General features: G+C 63.0%; 1 protein-coding gene across 1 annotated transcript in view; it reads left to right on the top strand.

Annotated features, from left to right (window-relative positions):
• AGRN (agrin) overlaps positions 1 to 11,253 on the top strand; it is a 34,467-nt gene extending 23,214 nt beyond the window's left edge. Inside the window, exons 13-36 of the mRNA XM_047084774.1 lie at positions 743 to 859; positions 942 to 1,106; positions 1,289 to 1,432; positions 1,537 to 1,661; positions 1,737 to 1,842; positions 1,923 to 2,276; positions 2,357 to 2,494; positions 2,934 to 3,061; positions 3,193 to 3,307; positions 3,393 to 3,512; positions 3,646 to 4,002; positions 4,191 to 4,383; positions 4,553 to 4,768; positions 5,186 to 5,307; positions 5,502 to 5,636; positions 5,851 to 5,947; positions 6,042 to 6,206; positions 6,327 to 6,438; positions 6,894 to 7,010; positions 7,152 to 7,344; positions 7,426 to 7,513; positions 8,743 to 8,967; positions 9,450 to 9,553; positions 9,899 to 11,253. Of these exons, the coding sequence (XP_046940730.1) occupies positions 743 to 859; positions 942 to 1,106; positions 1,289 to 1,432; positions 1,537 to 1,661; positions 1,737 to 1,842; positions 1,923 to 2,276; positions 2,357 to 2,494; positions 2,934 to 3,061; positions 3,193 to 3,307; positions 3,393 to 3,512; positions 3,646 to 4,002; positions 4,191 to 4,383; positions 4,553 to 4,768; positions 5,186 to 5,307; positions 5,502 to 5,636; positions 5,851 to 5,947; positions 6,042 to 6,206; positions 6,327 to 6,438; positions 6,894 to 7,010; positions 7,152 to 7,344; positions 7,426 to 7,513; positions 8,743 to 8,967; positions 9,450 to 9,553; positions 9,899 to 10,056 (3,794 nt within the window). The 3' untranslated portion in view covers positions 10,057 to 11,253. The remainder of the gene's footprint in view (positions 1 to 742; positions 860 to 941; positions 1,107 to 1,288; positions 1,433 to 1,536; positions 1,662 to 1,736; positions 1,843 to 1,922; positions 2,277 to 2,356; positions 2,495 to 2,933; positions 3,062 to 3,192; positions 3,308 to 3,392; positions 3,513 to 3,645; positions 4,003 to 4,190; positions 4,384 to 4,552; positions 4,769 to 5,185; positions 5,308 to 5,501; positions 5,637 to 5,850; positions 5,948 to 6,041; positions 6,207 to 6,326; positions 6,439 to 6,893; positions 7,011 to 7,151; positions 7,345 to 7,425; positions 7,514 to 8,742; positions 8,968 to 9,449; positions 9,554 to 9,898) is intronic.
• The last annotated feature ends 1,303 nt before the right edge of the window (positions 11,254 to 12,556 follow it).

Raw genomic sequence — 12,556 nt, 5'->3', positions numbered from 1 at the left:
TCTGGGTGTGTGTGGCCTGTTCCCTGTGTGTGAATGTGCTTTGGTGTGTGTGCACACGTGTGAGGCACGTGGGTAGGCACGTCCCCGTGAGCGCTGCGCGTGTGCCGTGTGGGGCGTGCGCGCACGTAAGTGTTTTAAATGTGCGGTGTTGGCGAGTATTCGTGTTTGTGTAGTTGCACACGTGCCCGTAGGGTGCCTATCAGTCAGCAGGTGCACTGAGCACCCACTGTGCGCCAGACTGGGCTTTGGTGCAGGGAGGCCGCGTGTTAGGGAGGCCCACGCTCTGGACACTTTGTTTTGGGGGAAGACTGACGGTGATCCAGTAGATACGTCACGTTTATGTACTTCTACGTGTGCACAAGTGCTCGTGGGTGTATGCGCGTGGACTCCCGCACGTGTGTGCACGTGCATGTCTGCGGGGTGTTTGAACGCGCGTGGTTTGGGAGGAACGTTGGCAAATGTGCACACGTGTGTGTGTTTGTATGTGTGTATGCCAGCCTGTGAAAACGTGCTACCCTAAGCGTGTTTGGTTCCGGTTGTGTGTGTACATACGTGACCTTGGGTGTTCTGCATGCTCTTGGTCCCATGCGTCCAGACGTGTTTTATAAGGGGTGTGGTCCGAGCCCCAGGTACCCAGGTCCTGGTGGGAGTTGGCATCAGGGGAGGTTGAGGCGGAGTGGCCAGGCCCAAAGCGGGCATCAGGCAATGCGTGACATCTGAACCCTCTGCCCCCTTCCTGCAGGCCCCACCCTGGCCCCGCTGCCACCTGCAGTTCCCCCGCACTGCACCCAGACCCCCTACGGCTGCTGTCAGGACAACATCACTGCTGCCCGCGGTGTGGGCCTGGCTGGCTGCCCCAGTGAGTATTTGACCCCGACACTGACCCCCAGCCGGCTGGAGCCACGTAGCTGCAGTGATCTTATCCTGCCCTGGCCTTGCAGGCTCCTGCCACTGCAACCCACATGGCTCCTACAGTGGCACCTGCGACCCAGCCACAGGCCAGTGCTCCTGCCGCCCAGGGGTCGGGGGCCTCAAGTGTGATCGCTGTGAGCCTGGCTTCTGGAACTTCCGTGGCATTGTCACCGATGGCCGGAGCGGCTGCACTCGTGAGTGACAGGGGCGACGGTCGGTTCCCAGGTGGGCACTCCCGCCTGTCCGCCTTGTCACTGTGTTCCTCGTCTCACCTGCTCAGACCCTGGCCTGATCCGCACCAGGCAGGAGCTGGGCTGGGTCTGGAGCCAGTGGGGAAACCGGGCGTGGACCTCAGGTTCTTCCCCCTGCCCCCCAGCCTGCAGCTGTGACCCCCGGGGTGCTGTGCGGGACGACTGTGAGCAGATGGCAGGGCTGTGCTCATGTAAGCCTGGGGTGGCGGGACCCAAGTGCGGGCAGTGTCCGGACGGCCACACCCTGGGCCCTGCTGGCTGTGAGACAGGTGAGGGCCATGCCTGGCACTGACCTTGGCTCCCTTTGCTGGGGGCGGGGCCGTCATAGGGGCCAGGCCTCCTCAGCCAGCAGGGCCCCCCGTGTCTGCCCCAGACTCCTTGGCGCCCGAGACCTGTGCTGAGATGCGCTGCGAGTTTGGGGCATCCTGCGTGGAGGAAGCTGGCTCCGCACACTGCGTGTGCCCAACACCCACCTGTCCAGAGGCCAGTGCCACCAAGGTGAGGGGTGGGGCATGTGGAAGGTGGTAGGAGAGGTGAGGGGCCTTCCCCCAGCATCCTTGCCCTGTGCCCCAGGTCTGTGGGTCGGATGGAGTCACCTACGGCAATGAGTGCCAACTGAGGACCATCGCCTGCCGCCAGGGCTTGGACATCTCTATCCAGAGCCTTGGCCCATGCCAGGGTGAGGCCCAACCCACCGCCCCAGAACTGACCGCGAAGGCCTGACACTGGGCTGACCACCTGACCCAGCCCTCCACTCAGACTCTCTTTTTCTTGCAGAGGCTATTGCTTCTGGTGCCCGCCCAACATCTCCGGCACCCGTGGCCACCTTGGGGCTCAACGTGAGCAGGGCGCTGCCGCCCCCACCCAGCGCCCTCCCCCTGACTCCCGGCAGTACCCCTCACAGCCGGCCCACTCCTCGACCCTCACCGGGACCTTGGACCACTGCCCGCATCCCCAGGACAACCACGAGGCCCGTGCTGACCATGCCCCCCACGGCCCCTGCCACAGCCCCCAATCTCGCCACATCTGCCTTTGGCGAATCTGGCAGTGCTGATGGGAGCGGCGATGAGGAACTGAGTGGTGACCTGGAAGCCAGTGGGACGGGCTCAGGGGGTGAGCATGGGCCCAGGGATGTGGGGGACAGGGCCCAGGAGGGCCACCCCTGGGGCTAGGCTTCGACTGTCCTTTCCCAGGACTCGAGCCCCCTGAAGGTGGCAGCGCTGTGACCCCTGGGCCACCCCTGGAGAGGGCTTCTTGCTACAACTCGCCTTTGGGCTGCTGCTCGGATGGCAAGACGCCCTCGCTGGACACAGAAGGTTCCAACTGTCCTGGTGAGTGGGTAGCCGGGGGCTGGGGTGGAACGTGAATGGTGGCCTGGACACAGCCAGGAATGCTGTCTCCCCCCACGGCAGACAGGAGGCCTCTCCAGCAGGTGGGCCCTCAGGGTTTACAGTCTTCTGGTCTTGGCACACACACGTGCGTGGTCTCGGGGCTTCGGTGTAGGCATGCACACGTGTGGCCTCGGCCCTCACGCACGTGTGGGTGCCTAGGACCCCGTGGCTAACTTCTTTCCTATTGCAAGCCGGCCTCGGGCACTGCTCCAAGAAGTCTGCCTGGTAACTGATGCCAGCCCTGCCCCGGGTCCCCACTAACCTCATGATCATCTGACTAACCACCACCTGCCCTGCACCCCGTGTGGCTTGCTGCTGGGGCCTGTGCCCATGGCCAGCTCAGAGGCCAGGCAGGGCCTCACTGCCCCCTCCTCCACAGCCACCAAGGCGTTCCAGGGTGTGCTGGAGCTTGAGGGAGTCGAGGGGCAAGAGCTGTTCTATACACCGGAGATGGCTGACCCCAAGTCAGAGCTTTTTGGGGAGACCGCTAGGAGTATCGAGAGCACAGTACGTACGGGGCCCACAGAGCAGGGCTGCACTTCCCTCCCGGGACAGACCCAGAGAAGGGCTGCAGCGGGAGGGCCTGACAACCCGGCCTGGGCAGCTCCCCGGAGCCTTCACCCGCGCCGCACCCACAGCTGGATGACCTCTTCCGGAACTCAGACGTTAAGAAGGACTTCCGAAGTGTCCGCCTGCGGGACCTGGGGCCTGGCAGCTCAGTCCGAGCCATTGTGGACGTGCACTTTGATCCTGGTGAGTTCCCTACCCTGGGCCCTCCCAGGAGACAATAGGGGCGCTGTGTGGGGCTCCACCGTGCTCAGTGTCCCCTCCTTCTCAGCCACGACCTTTAGAGCGCCCGACGTGGGCCAGGCCCTGCTCCGGCAGATACAGGCCTCTAGGCGCCGGTCCCTGGGGGTCAGGCGGCCACTGCAGGAGCACGTGCGCTTCATGGACTTTGGTGAGTGCCCCGTCTGGCCAAGTGCTGTGGCTTGCCTGTCCTGTCATCCCCTGCGGCCCCGAGGACCCTTGTCCCTGCTGGCCCTCCCTGTGCTCTGCCTTCTGGGTATCCTGACAGTCTCCGTAACCCTCAGACTGGTTTCCTGCGTTCTTCACGGGAGCCACCACGGGAGCCACACCTGCCGCCGCCACGGCCAGGGCCACCACTGTGGCCCACCTGCCTTCTGCTGTGACCCAGCGGGCCCTCTACCCCAGTCACACAAGCCGGCCTGTTGGCAGGACCACAGCCCTGCCCACGACACGCCAGCTCCCCACCACTGCCCCCCGTCATGTGCCTGGACGCCGGCCCTTGCCCCCAGGCACCCAGCAGCCACCAAGGCCCTGTGACTCCCAGCCCTGCCTCCACGGAGGGACCTGCCGGGACCAAGACTCAGGTGGAGGCTTCACCTGTAGCTGCCCAGTGGGCAGGAGGGGAGACACCTGCGAGAAGGGTAAGGGTCATTCACACTGGACAGAGGCAAGGGGCAAGGGTCGGGGCTGCACCAAGCCACCGTCAGGAGTTGGGGGCTAGGCACCCCTGAGCCGGGGACAGGGCTGGGGATCTCCAGTTGGAGGAACACGCGGGGTGGGGCCAGGGTCTCCTGCACCCTGCAGCCGGTCCCTCCCCGTCCCCCTGCAGCACTGCAGCCCTCACTGCCAGCCTTCGGAGGCCACTCCTTCCTGGCCTTCCCCACCCTCCGTGCCTACCACACACTGCGCCTGGCGCTCGAGTTCCGGACGTGGGAGCCACAGGGGCTGCTGCTCTACAATGGCAACGCCCGGGGCAAGGACTTCCTGTCGCTGACATTGCTGGGGGGCCGCGTGCAGCTCAGGTGAGCACGCAGGGCTGCCTAGGCCGGGGTGGGATCAGGGCCCGGGCATACTGGGGCGGGGGTGGTCAGGAATGGAGGTGAGGCGGCTCAGGGTTAGGGTGGGAGGCTGAGGTTGAGCAGTGGACCTGACTCCTTTTCGCTGTGCTGACCGCCTGCTCCCATCCCCCAGGTTCGACACAGGTTCGGGGCCCGCGGTACTGACCAGCTCAGTGCCTGTAGAGCCTGGCCGCTGGCATCGCTTGGAGCTGTCTCGGCACTGGCGCCGGGGTACCCTCTCAGTGGATGGTGAGACCCCTGTTGTGGGCCACAGCCCCAGTGGTACAGATGGTCTCAACCTGGACACAGACCTCTTTGTGGGCGGCGTCCCAGCGGACCAGGCTTCCGTGTGAGCATCAAGGAGGATGGGGTGCCCCTGATCCTGGAGCCCTGACCTTGGTCCTGACCCTTGACTCTTGTGGGTGGAAGGGTGAGCGTGGATGATGGCAATGACCCTGATTTGATCCTGATCCTGATTCTGTCACCCCTGGGGTGGCATCCCTGAGGACCAGGAATGGTCCTGCTGGCTGCTGTGTTACCACCAAGGAGGGGCTAGGCTGGCCCTGACCTTCCACCTTGAGCCTTGACCCTCAACCCACTTCTTGGTTCTGTCCTCTTTGTGGGACTAGCCATCTTGTGAACATCAGAGGGGCTGGGGCTGGGGATCCTGGCTGACTGGGGGGCGGGGGGCAGTGTCACAGGGGGCTGTGAGGGAGGATGCCTTTGGTCTCTGGCCTCTGACGCCTGACCCTCATCTTGGCGGCAGGGTGCTCGAAAGGACCTCCGTCAGTGTTGGCCTCAAGGGCTGCATCCGCCTGCTAGACATCAACAATCAGCGGTTGGAGCTCAGCAGCTGGCAGGGGACAGTAACCCGAAGCTCTGGTGTGGGTGAGTGCAGGGACCACCCCTGCCTCCGTAGGGCCCCGTGCCAGGCACTGCAGGCTGGTCTGTTCCCCTGTCAGTGCCCACCCGGCCGCTGTGGTGAGGGTGGAGCCTGGGCCGGGTGCTGGGGCAGGGGGCACAGCTGTGTGTCTGTGGGCAAGGGTTCAAGTCTCCTGGGACCCCTTCCTGTCTCCTTCCAGGTGCAACCTGTAGTGATGGCGAGAACCCCTGTGAGCCGAACCCTTGCCACGGGGCAGCCCCTTGCCGTGTGCTGCCTGAGGGCGAGGCCAAGTGCGAATGCCCCCAGGGACGAGGGGGCGCCCTCTGTCAGACAGGTGGGAGCACTGGGCTGTCAAGGCTGGGAGGAGGGTGGGGAGGAGGGGTTTTGGATTGAGCATTAGGGTGTGGGTTCGGTTTGGGGTTAGGATCGGAGGTCAGGCTAGTGCTAGGGCTTGAGTTAGGCCTGGGGCGCATAGATCAGTGGGGTTCCAGGGAACCCCGGGGGTCAGGGCCCAGCCCCCTGTGTGACTGCTCTCTTGTCTTGCACAGTCTCCAAGCAGGATTATCCCCGGCCCTTCCTGGCTGACTTCAGCGGCTTCTCCTACCTGGAGTTGGAAGGCCTGCATACGTTTGCGCGAGATCTAGGGTCAGTAGGGACAGAAGGGGTGGACGAGGGGGAAGCGTCCCGCCAACCCCGTCCAGCCATTGAGACGCCCCCACCTGACCCCGCGTGACCCCAGGGAGAAGATGGCGCTGGAGGTGGTGTTCCTGGCCCGTGGCCCCAGTGGCTTGCTCCTCTACAATGGGCAGAAGACAGATGGCAAGGGGGACTTTGTGTCACTGGCGTTGCATGACCGATTCCTGGAGTTCCGCTATGACCTGGGCAAGGGGGCAGCGGTCATCAGGTGCATCCTCTTGGGTGGGCGTGGGGGTGAGACTGGGGACACTCGGCAGTGTCACTCAGGCTCCTGAGTGGGCAGGCTGGCAGGGCCCAGAGCCCGCTCACGGTACCCCCTCCTCACCAGGAGCAAGGAGCCAGTGGCCCTGGACACCTGGACCAGGGTCTCACTGGAGCGCAGTGGCCGCAAGGGCGCCATGCGTGTCAGTGACGGGCCCCGAGTGCTGGGGGAGTCCCCGGTGAGTGTCCCCGGGGCCATGGACCTCCCACCACCAACACCCCTGCCTCCTTCTTCCTCCTCCTCCTGGGAGGCATGGCAGCCCCCACCCCACAGCTGGCTCTCACTGAACTGTTTTCTCCCCCGTCTGTCCTGTGCCTCTGTCTGTCTGTCTGTCTGTCTTCTTTCTGCCCTCACTGCTCTCTGGCCCTTGCTCTGCAACCCCCACCCTGCTCTTCGGACACCAGAAGTCCCGCAAGGTACTGGTCTCTGCTCTCATCCTGCTCATTCACCTTCTAGAGTAGCCCCTACCCCCACTAAGTCCCCACATCGGCCGTGTTTGTGTGATTAACTGCCTCCTAGGCGGGCTGGCGGGCGAGGGGGGGTGGATCACTGCGGGCCAGCGGGGCTGCTGATCTGGGGCTTAGCGTCCCTGTCCCTGCCCAGTGAGCTCCCTCACCCAGCACCTCCCCTCAGGTGCCACACACAGTCCTCAACCTGAAGGAGCCGCTCTATGTCGGAGGGGCTCCTGATTTCAGCAAGCTGGCCCGGGCAGCTGCGGTGTCCTCCGGCTTTGACGGCGTCATCCAGCTGGTGCGTGGGGTAGGGGCAGGGGTGGTGGCGTCGTGAGGAAGGGCCCACCCGTCCCAGAGTTGCCTCTGTCCCGGGACAGGGGCTGCCATGGTAGGGAGGACACCCGGCAGGACGGAGGTTCTCCACCTCTTATCTCCCTAGGTCTCCCTGAAAGGCCACCAGCTGCTGACCCAGGAGCACGTGCTGCGGGCAGTGGACGTCTCGTCTTTCACACACCACCCTTGTACCCAGGCCTCGGGCCACCCCTGCCTCAATGGGGCCTCCTGCCTCCCTCGGGAGGCCTCCTATGAGTGCCTGTGTCCCGGGGGCTTCTCGGGGCTTCACTGCGAGAAGGGTGAGCGCTGCTTGGCGCTTAGCTGAGGCTGGGTTGGGTGGAGCCCCGCCCAAGGTGACCCTCACCCCGACTATCTCTCAGGGCTGATTGAGAAGTCGGCAGGGGATCTGGATGCCCTAGCCTTCGACGGACAAACCTACGTTGAATATCTCAATGCCGTGACAGAGAGGTAACGTGCCGCCCGGGAGCTGGGCACCTCCTCTGCCCTCTGTTGTGTGTCAGGTCCTATCTGTGCGTGCTGTGCTGGGTAAGATGCCCAGACCCTCCACAGCCACCCTCAGCTTTGTGGCCAAGAGGGGAAGGCCCAGCGGCCCCCCACCCCACCTCCCCCCTATCGACTCGGCCACCCACCACCTTCCTCCACCCTCCTTTCTCACCACCTCTGTCTCTTTGTTTCCAAGCGAGCTGACCAATGAGATCCCAGCGTAAGTAGCACCTTGGCCCCCATCCCCGCCTTCACTCTCACCCATTCTCAGTTCCCCATCCATTGGCAGCATGCCCCTTGCCCCACCCCCACTGAGGGCAAGGGCGAAACTTTCCACCCTGGTGGAGGAGAGTGGGGTTGGGCTGCCGTTCGTGCCATGGAAGGGTTAGTTCCCTAGCTTGGCAGTGGGAAGATCCCCATTCCCAGGACCTGTGCTGAAGCCCAGTCACCATGTCCACCCCAGCAGCCACTGCCCTTGACAGAGGGCCCCAGCAGAGTGTGCACGTGTGTGTGCACATCAGAGTACCTGTGTGTCTGAGTATGTGGATGCACACGGGTCCGTGTGCGGCGTGTGTATGTCGCGTGTGTTTGGACAAAGGCCTCTCCCAGGCGGGTGAGCCCTCGGTCTTCATTCCACGCCACCCCCATGCCTCACCTGTCTATCTTTGGCCTGGGTCATGCCCGCCAGCCCCACGTGTACCCACATGTCACTGCCCCGGCTCTGTGGTGGGAGAGCCGATTCCCTGGGGTTCCGTGTACCTTCCATGCGTGCTGGCTCTCTCACTCTCCACTGCTGGGAAGGGGACATGGGGCGGGGCTTCCAGGTCGCCCCACACAACCCCCCCCACCCCGACCCTGCGCTACAGCCTGTCTGTCCCTTGCTCACCTGCTTCCCCTCTTTTCCGGCTTCTAAGTCCCGAAGCTCCGGATTCCGGGGCCCTCCCCAGGTGAGCAGTGACATCCCAACCCCCGCTGTCTGTCCACCTTGCTCCTCTGTTTGTGTGTCTGCCCGTCCGGCCCCCTCCCCTACCGTCTGTCTCTCGGCCTGTCGGTTCCGTGTGGTTGTCCGCCTGCCTGCCCGTCCGGTCTCCCCGGTCTCATCACAGCTGCTGTCATGGCCCTTGCCCTCCCGCCTCCCCCATCCCACCCCAGGATGCCCTCCTGGAGGCGCTGACCAGCCTTCTGCCCCGCAGTGAGAAGGCAGTGCGCAGCAACCACTTTGAGCTGAGCCTGCGCACAGAGGCCACACAGGGGCTGGTGCTGTGGAGCGGGAAGGCCACAGAGCGGGCTGACTACGTCGCTCTGGCCATCGTGGATGGGCGCCTGCAGCTGACCTACGACTTGGGCTCCCAGCCCGTGGTGCTGCGTTCCACCGTGCCGGTCAACACCAACCGCTGGTTGCGGGTGAGGGCACACAGGTCAGTGAGAAGCCCGGGGCGCGCCAGGAATAGTGGCGGGCACTGCCTGGACTTGCCCAGCCAGGGCGCGCCCAGTTGCTTGTAGCCAGGGCACAGGCTTGAGGTGGGGGCAGGGCTAACTCACCCGAGGTCACTGCCAGTGATGGGGGCAGGGACCGGAACACACGGGAGAGGCAGTTATGGCCAGGGAACCCCTGATCTGAAAAGAGAGTCCCTGCTCTACCCAGACGCTGTTTGGAGACCTGTCCATACAGCCTGAGCCTGGCCATCCCTTTAGCAGAGTTTAACCCACAGGAGGCTCCCCTGCGCTAGCCACAGTGTGCACTCCTGGGGATCAGTGCCACCCATTCTGGCCCCCAGGGGGGATGGCAGCGGGCCCGGGGCAGGGCTTCTGGCGAGAGGGATTTGGGGGCTCAGGATCTAGGGGTGGCAGGGTGTGCCCTCTGGAACCACCTGAGGGCCTCACCCCACCACACCCCCAGGGAACAGAGGGAAGGATCCCTCCAGGTGGGCAATGAGGCCCCTGTGACTGGCTCTTCCCCGCTGGGTGCCACACAGCTAGACACAGACGGAGCCCTATGGCTGGGTGAGTGTTTTGGGGGAGGCCAGGGAAGGGGTACCCAGGGGTCTCAGAATCTGAGGGAAGACCTCATCCCTTGGGGCTGGCAACTCAGTGCCATCTGAGTCACCCATCCAGGACAGCCGACCCACTGGCTGGGATAGTCCTGTCCCCTCTTGTCTTAGGCCCTGGGTGGTTATGGGGCCAGGAGAAATGCTCCAGCCTCCTGGCCACGTGGCCCCCCAGGGCACTGACAGGCCTCAGGTAGCTCACCTGTCCTTTTCAGTACCCGTGGGTCTGTCCGCTGGCTAGCGTCCCAGATTGCCCATCCCCGTGTCACAGTCGGGTGGCCTTCCTTCTGTCTTCTTGCAGGTGGCCTGGAGAAGCCGCCCATGGGCCAGGCCCTGCCCAAAGCCTACAGCACAGGCTTTGTGGGCTGCCTCCGGGATGTAGTGGTGGGCCAGCGCCCACTGCACCTGCTGGAAGATGCTGTCACCAAGCCGGGGCTTCGGGCCTGCGCCGCCCCGTGAAACATACGCCACAGCCCACCAGCCACCCTGCTGTCATTATTTTCTATTTTTGTAAACTCATTGCTTTTTTGATATGGTTTTCTTGCCTGTATGTTGGCCAGAGGGACTGCTGGACCAGCCTCCCTACCATCCAGACAGACAAGCTACAGAGGCAAACTCTGCGTCAAGGGACTTGCAGGGGGAGGTGGTGCAGGCAGCACGGAGGGCTTGACTCCAGCGCTAGTCTCAGGACGTTCCTCTCCACCTCAGGCCACTGTGTCCCGGCCCCTCGTGCTGTGCCTCCCCTGTGTGTCCACCGGGCCTGTGTCCCCAGAGCAGGAAGGCGCTGCTGGGGCTTGACGGGGCCTTTCCTCCTCGCAAGCCCTCAGGGGCCTCCTCGGTTCCCACTTGAGCTGCTCCTGCCCTTGGCGTGTGCGGTAGGCCGGGGCTAGCCTCGAGCGCAGACTGGCCCCTCCCAGGCCTCCTGTGCCAATACTGTGACTTAGAAGCAATGTTACTGTTGGGGCTATATATCGTACCCTTCCTTCCCGCTATGTCCACCAGTCCCAGAGTGCTGGAGAGCAGAGGCCAAGCCCAGGCTCGGTCGGGGCACCTTGGCCCTTAGTTGGCCTGCCTGTCCGTCCAGCCACCCTGGACATAGCTGTGTCCCCTCCCTGATACCCCAGGTCCCATGAGGAGTCCTGAGAGGGAGCAGGACCGCTGTGTGATGCGGTTGATGTCCGCCGCCTGCTTGTTTGGGCAGCTGGCATCCCCCTCTCAAGGATGGATGTTCGGGCCTGACCACCCACCTTTATGCATTGATTTTATTTGCCACGTGGAGTGACAGGGCCGTCGTTCTTCCTGTCCTGGCCCAAGGGCGGCCAAGGACTCCACACGGCAAACTCCCTCTCAGGTCCTGGTGTGAGGGTAGTTGTCATTGTCCAAGAATGACCAGGGGTCAGCCGAGTGTCTGACCGAGGCCAAGGGGTGGGTGTAGAGGCAGCAGAAAAAACCGCAACGTTACACCGCGTCCTACCTGTCCCCCCCCACCCTCCCCTCCGTGGGGGTAGCAGCCCCAACACCCCCACATCTGGGACTGTGTCATGTTACTAACTCCGGTCTGTGTCTGTGTCTGTGTCAATCACCGTGAATTAAAGTCTGAACACTTTAAAAGAATTGCTGGCATCTGTCCACACCAGACACTGTGCCTGAGCCCTGCCTGGCCGGGTGATCACCCACCTGGCTGGCTTCTGTCCCATGGCTTCTCATTCAACTGTATGGTATAGCACAGGCTGCAAGTTCTCTTAGGAGGCTCTGGACGAAGGGGGGTGCCATGCACTGGGGATCAGGGCTGGTTTTCACAGAGTGCTGGTTATGATGGGGGTAGGGCCATGGAGGCCAGCCTCGGATGTGACACCTTGCGGGCAGCAACCCCCGTGTGTGCGCGTGTGTGTGCATATTTGCACATGTCATCTACGTGCTTGCGTCTGTGAGCACAGGATGGGAAGGAGGACTGTGAGGAGAGGGGGCAACGGGGTGGAGGGGCAGGGTAGGTGGGGAGGGAAGGAGGGGGGCCTGGGGGTCAGCCAGGGTGGGTGGGTGGGGCAGGCTGCCCTTTCCACTGGCTCAGGAGGGAGGGCAGCCGTTGGCCCTACTGTGAGCCCTAAGCAGGAAGCCTGAGCCATGTTGGTCCTGGGGAGCTGTGACCGACCAGCCCCCCCAGCTGCTGAGAGCCTCTAATGAGGAACGGGAAAAAGGGAGAGTCGAGTGGCGTTCCCTCTGGAACTCCTGACTTTTATTAAAGATAACTAAATGTTCTTTTTTTGTTTTGCGTTAATAGAAAAAAACCCACAATGAATGTAAGAAAAAAAATACCCATACACACAGGACCCGGGTGACCTATTAGCCCTTGGGCATTCACATTTTCATCCGTTATTCTTTCACTGTTTTGTTCAGGAGACGTGTATGGAGTAGATGCTGTGTTCCCATCACCTGGTCACCTGTCAGGTACTGGGGATGGAGGGGAGGGAAGCCCTAAACCCCCAGTGCTAGGGAGGGATTGGCAGGTGAGATGGAGGAAAGGAGGGCGGGACTAGCCTGGGGCTCCGTGAAAGTTCCAGGAGGCCTGGTGCTCAGGCCCTGGCCTGAGGATGAGCAAGTTGCTGGAGCAAGGGTGTAAAGGCCTGAGGTGGAAAGAGAAAGTGCAGGGCCAGCCCAAATAGCTGGAGGCCACACATGCAGGACCGTGAGGCCAGCAGCCAAGCTGGTAGGAACAGGCGAAGATGGACAGGACAGATCTTGGGGGTAGTTTGAGCCGGCGTTGCTCGGACTTCATGAGAAGGCCTCCTGATGTGTGAGAGAGTGCTGGGTCCCAAGTACTAATAAAAAGAAGAGGGGTGAGGCACCTGGGTAGCTCAGTTGGTTGAGTATCTGACTCTTTTCAACTTTTTTTGAGAGAGAGAAAGAGTAGGGGGGAGGGGCAGAGAGAGGGAGACAGAGAGAGAATCTCAAGCAGGCTCCA

The sequence above is a fragment of the Lynx rufus genome, unplaced genomic scaffold (assembly GCF_022079265.1).
Source record: "Lynx rufus isolate CCGP_SWC_20201006 ecotype Redwood Valley unplaced genomic scaffold, mLynRuf1.p SCAF_2, whole genome shotgun sequence".
NCBI classification, from domain to species: domain Eukaryota; kingdom Metazoa; phylum Chordata; class Mammalia; order Carnivora; family Felidae; genus Lynx; species Lynx rufus.
Note: the sequence above shows the minus strand (reverse complement) of the source record. Positions and strands in the feature narration are given on the sequence as shown.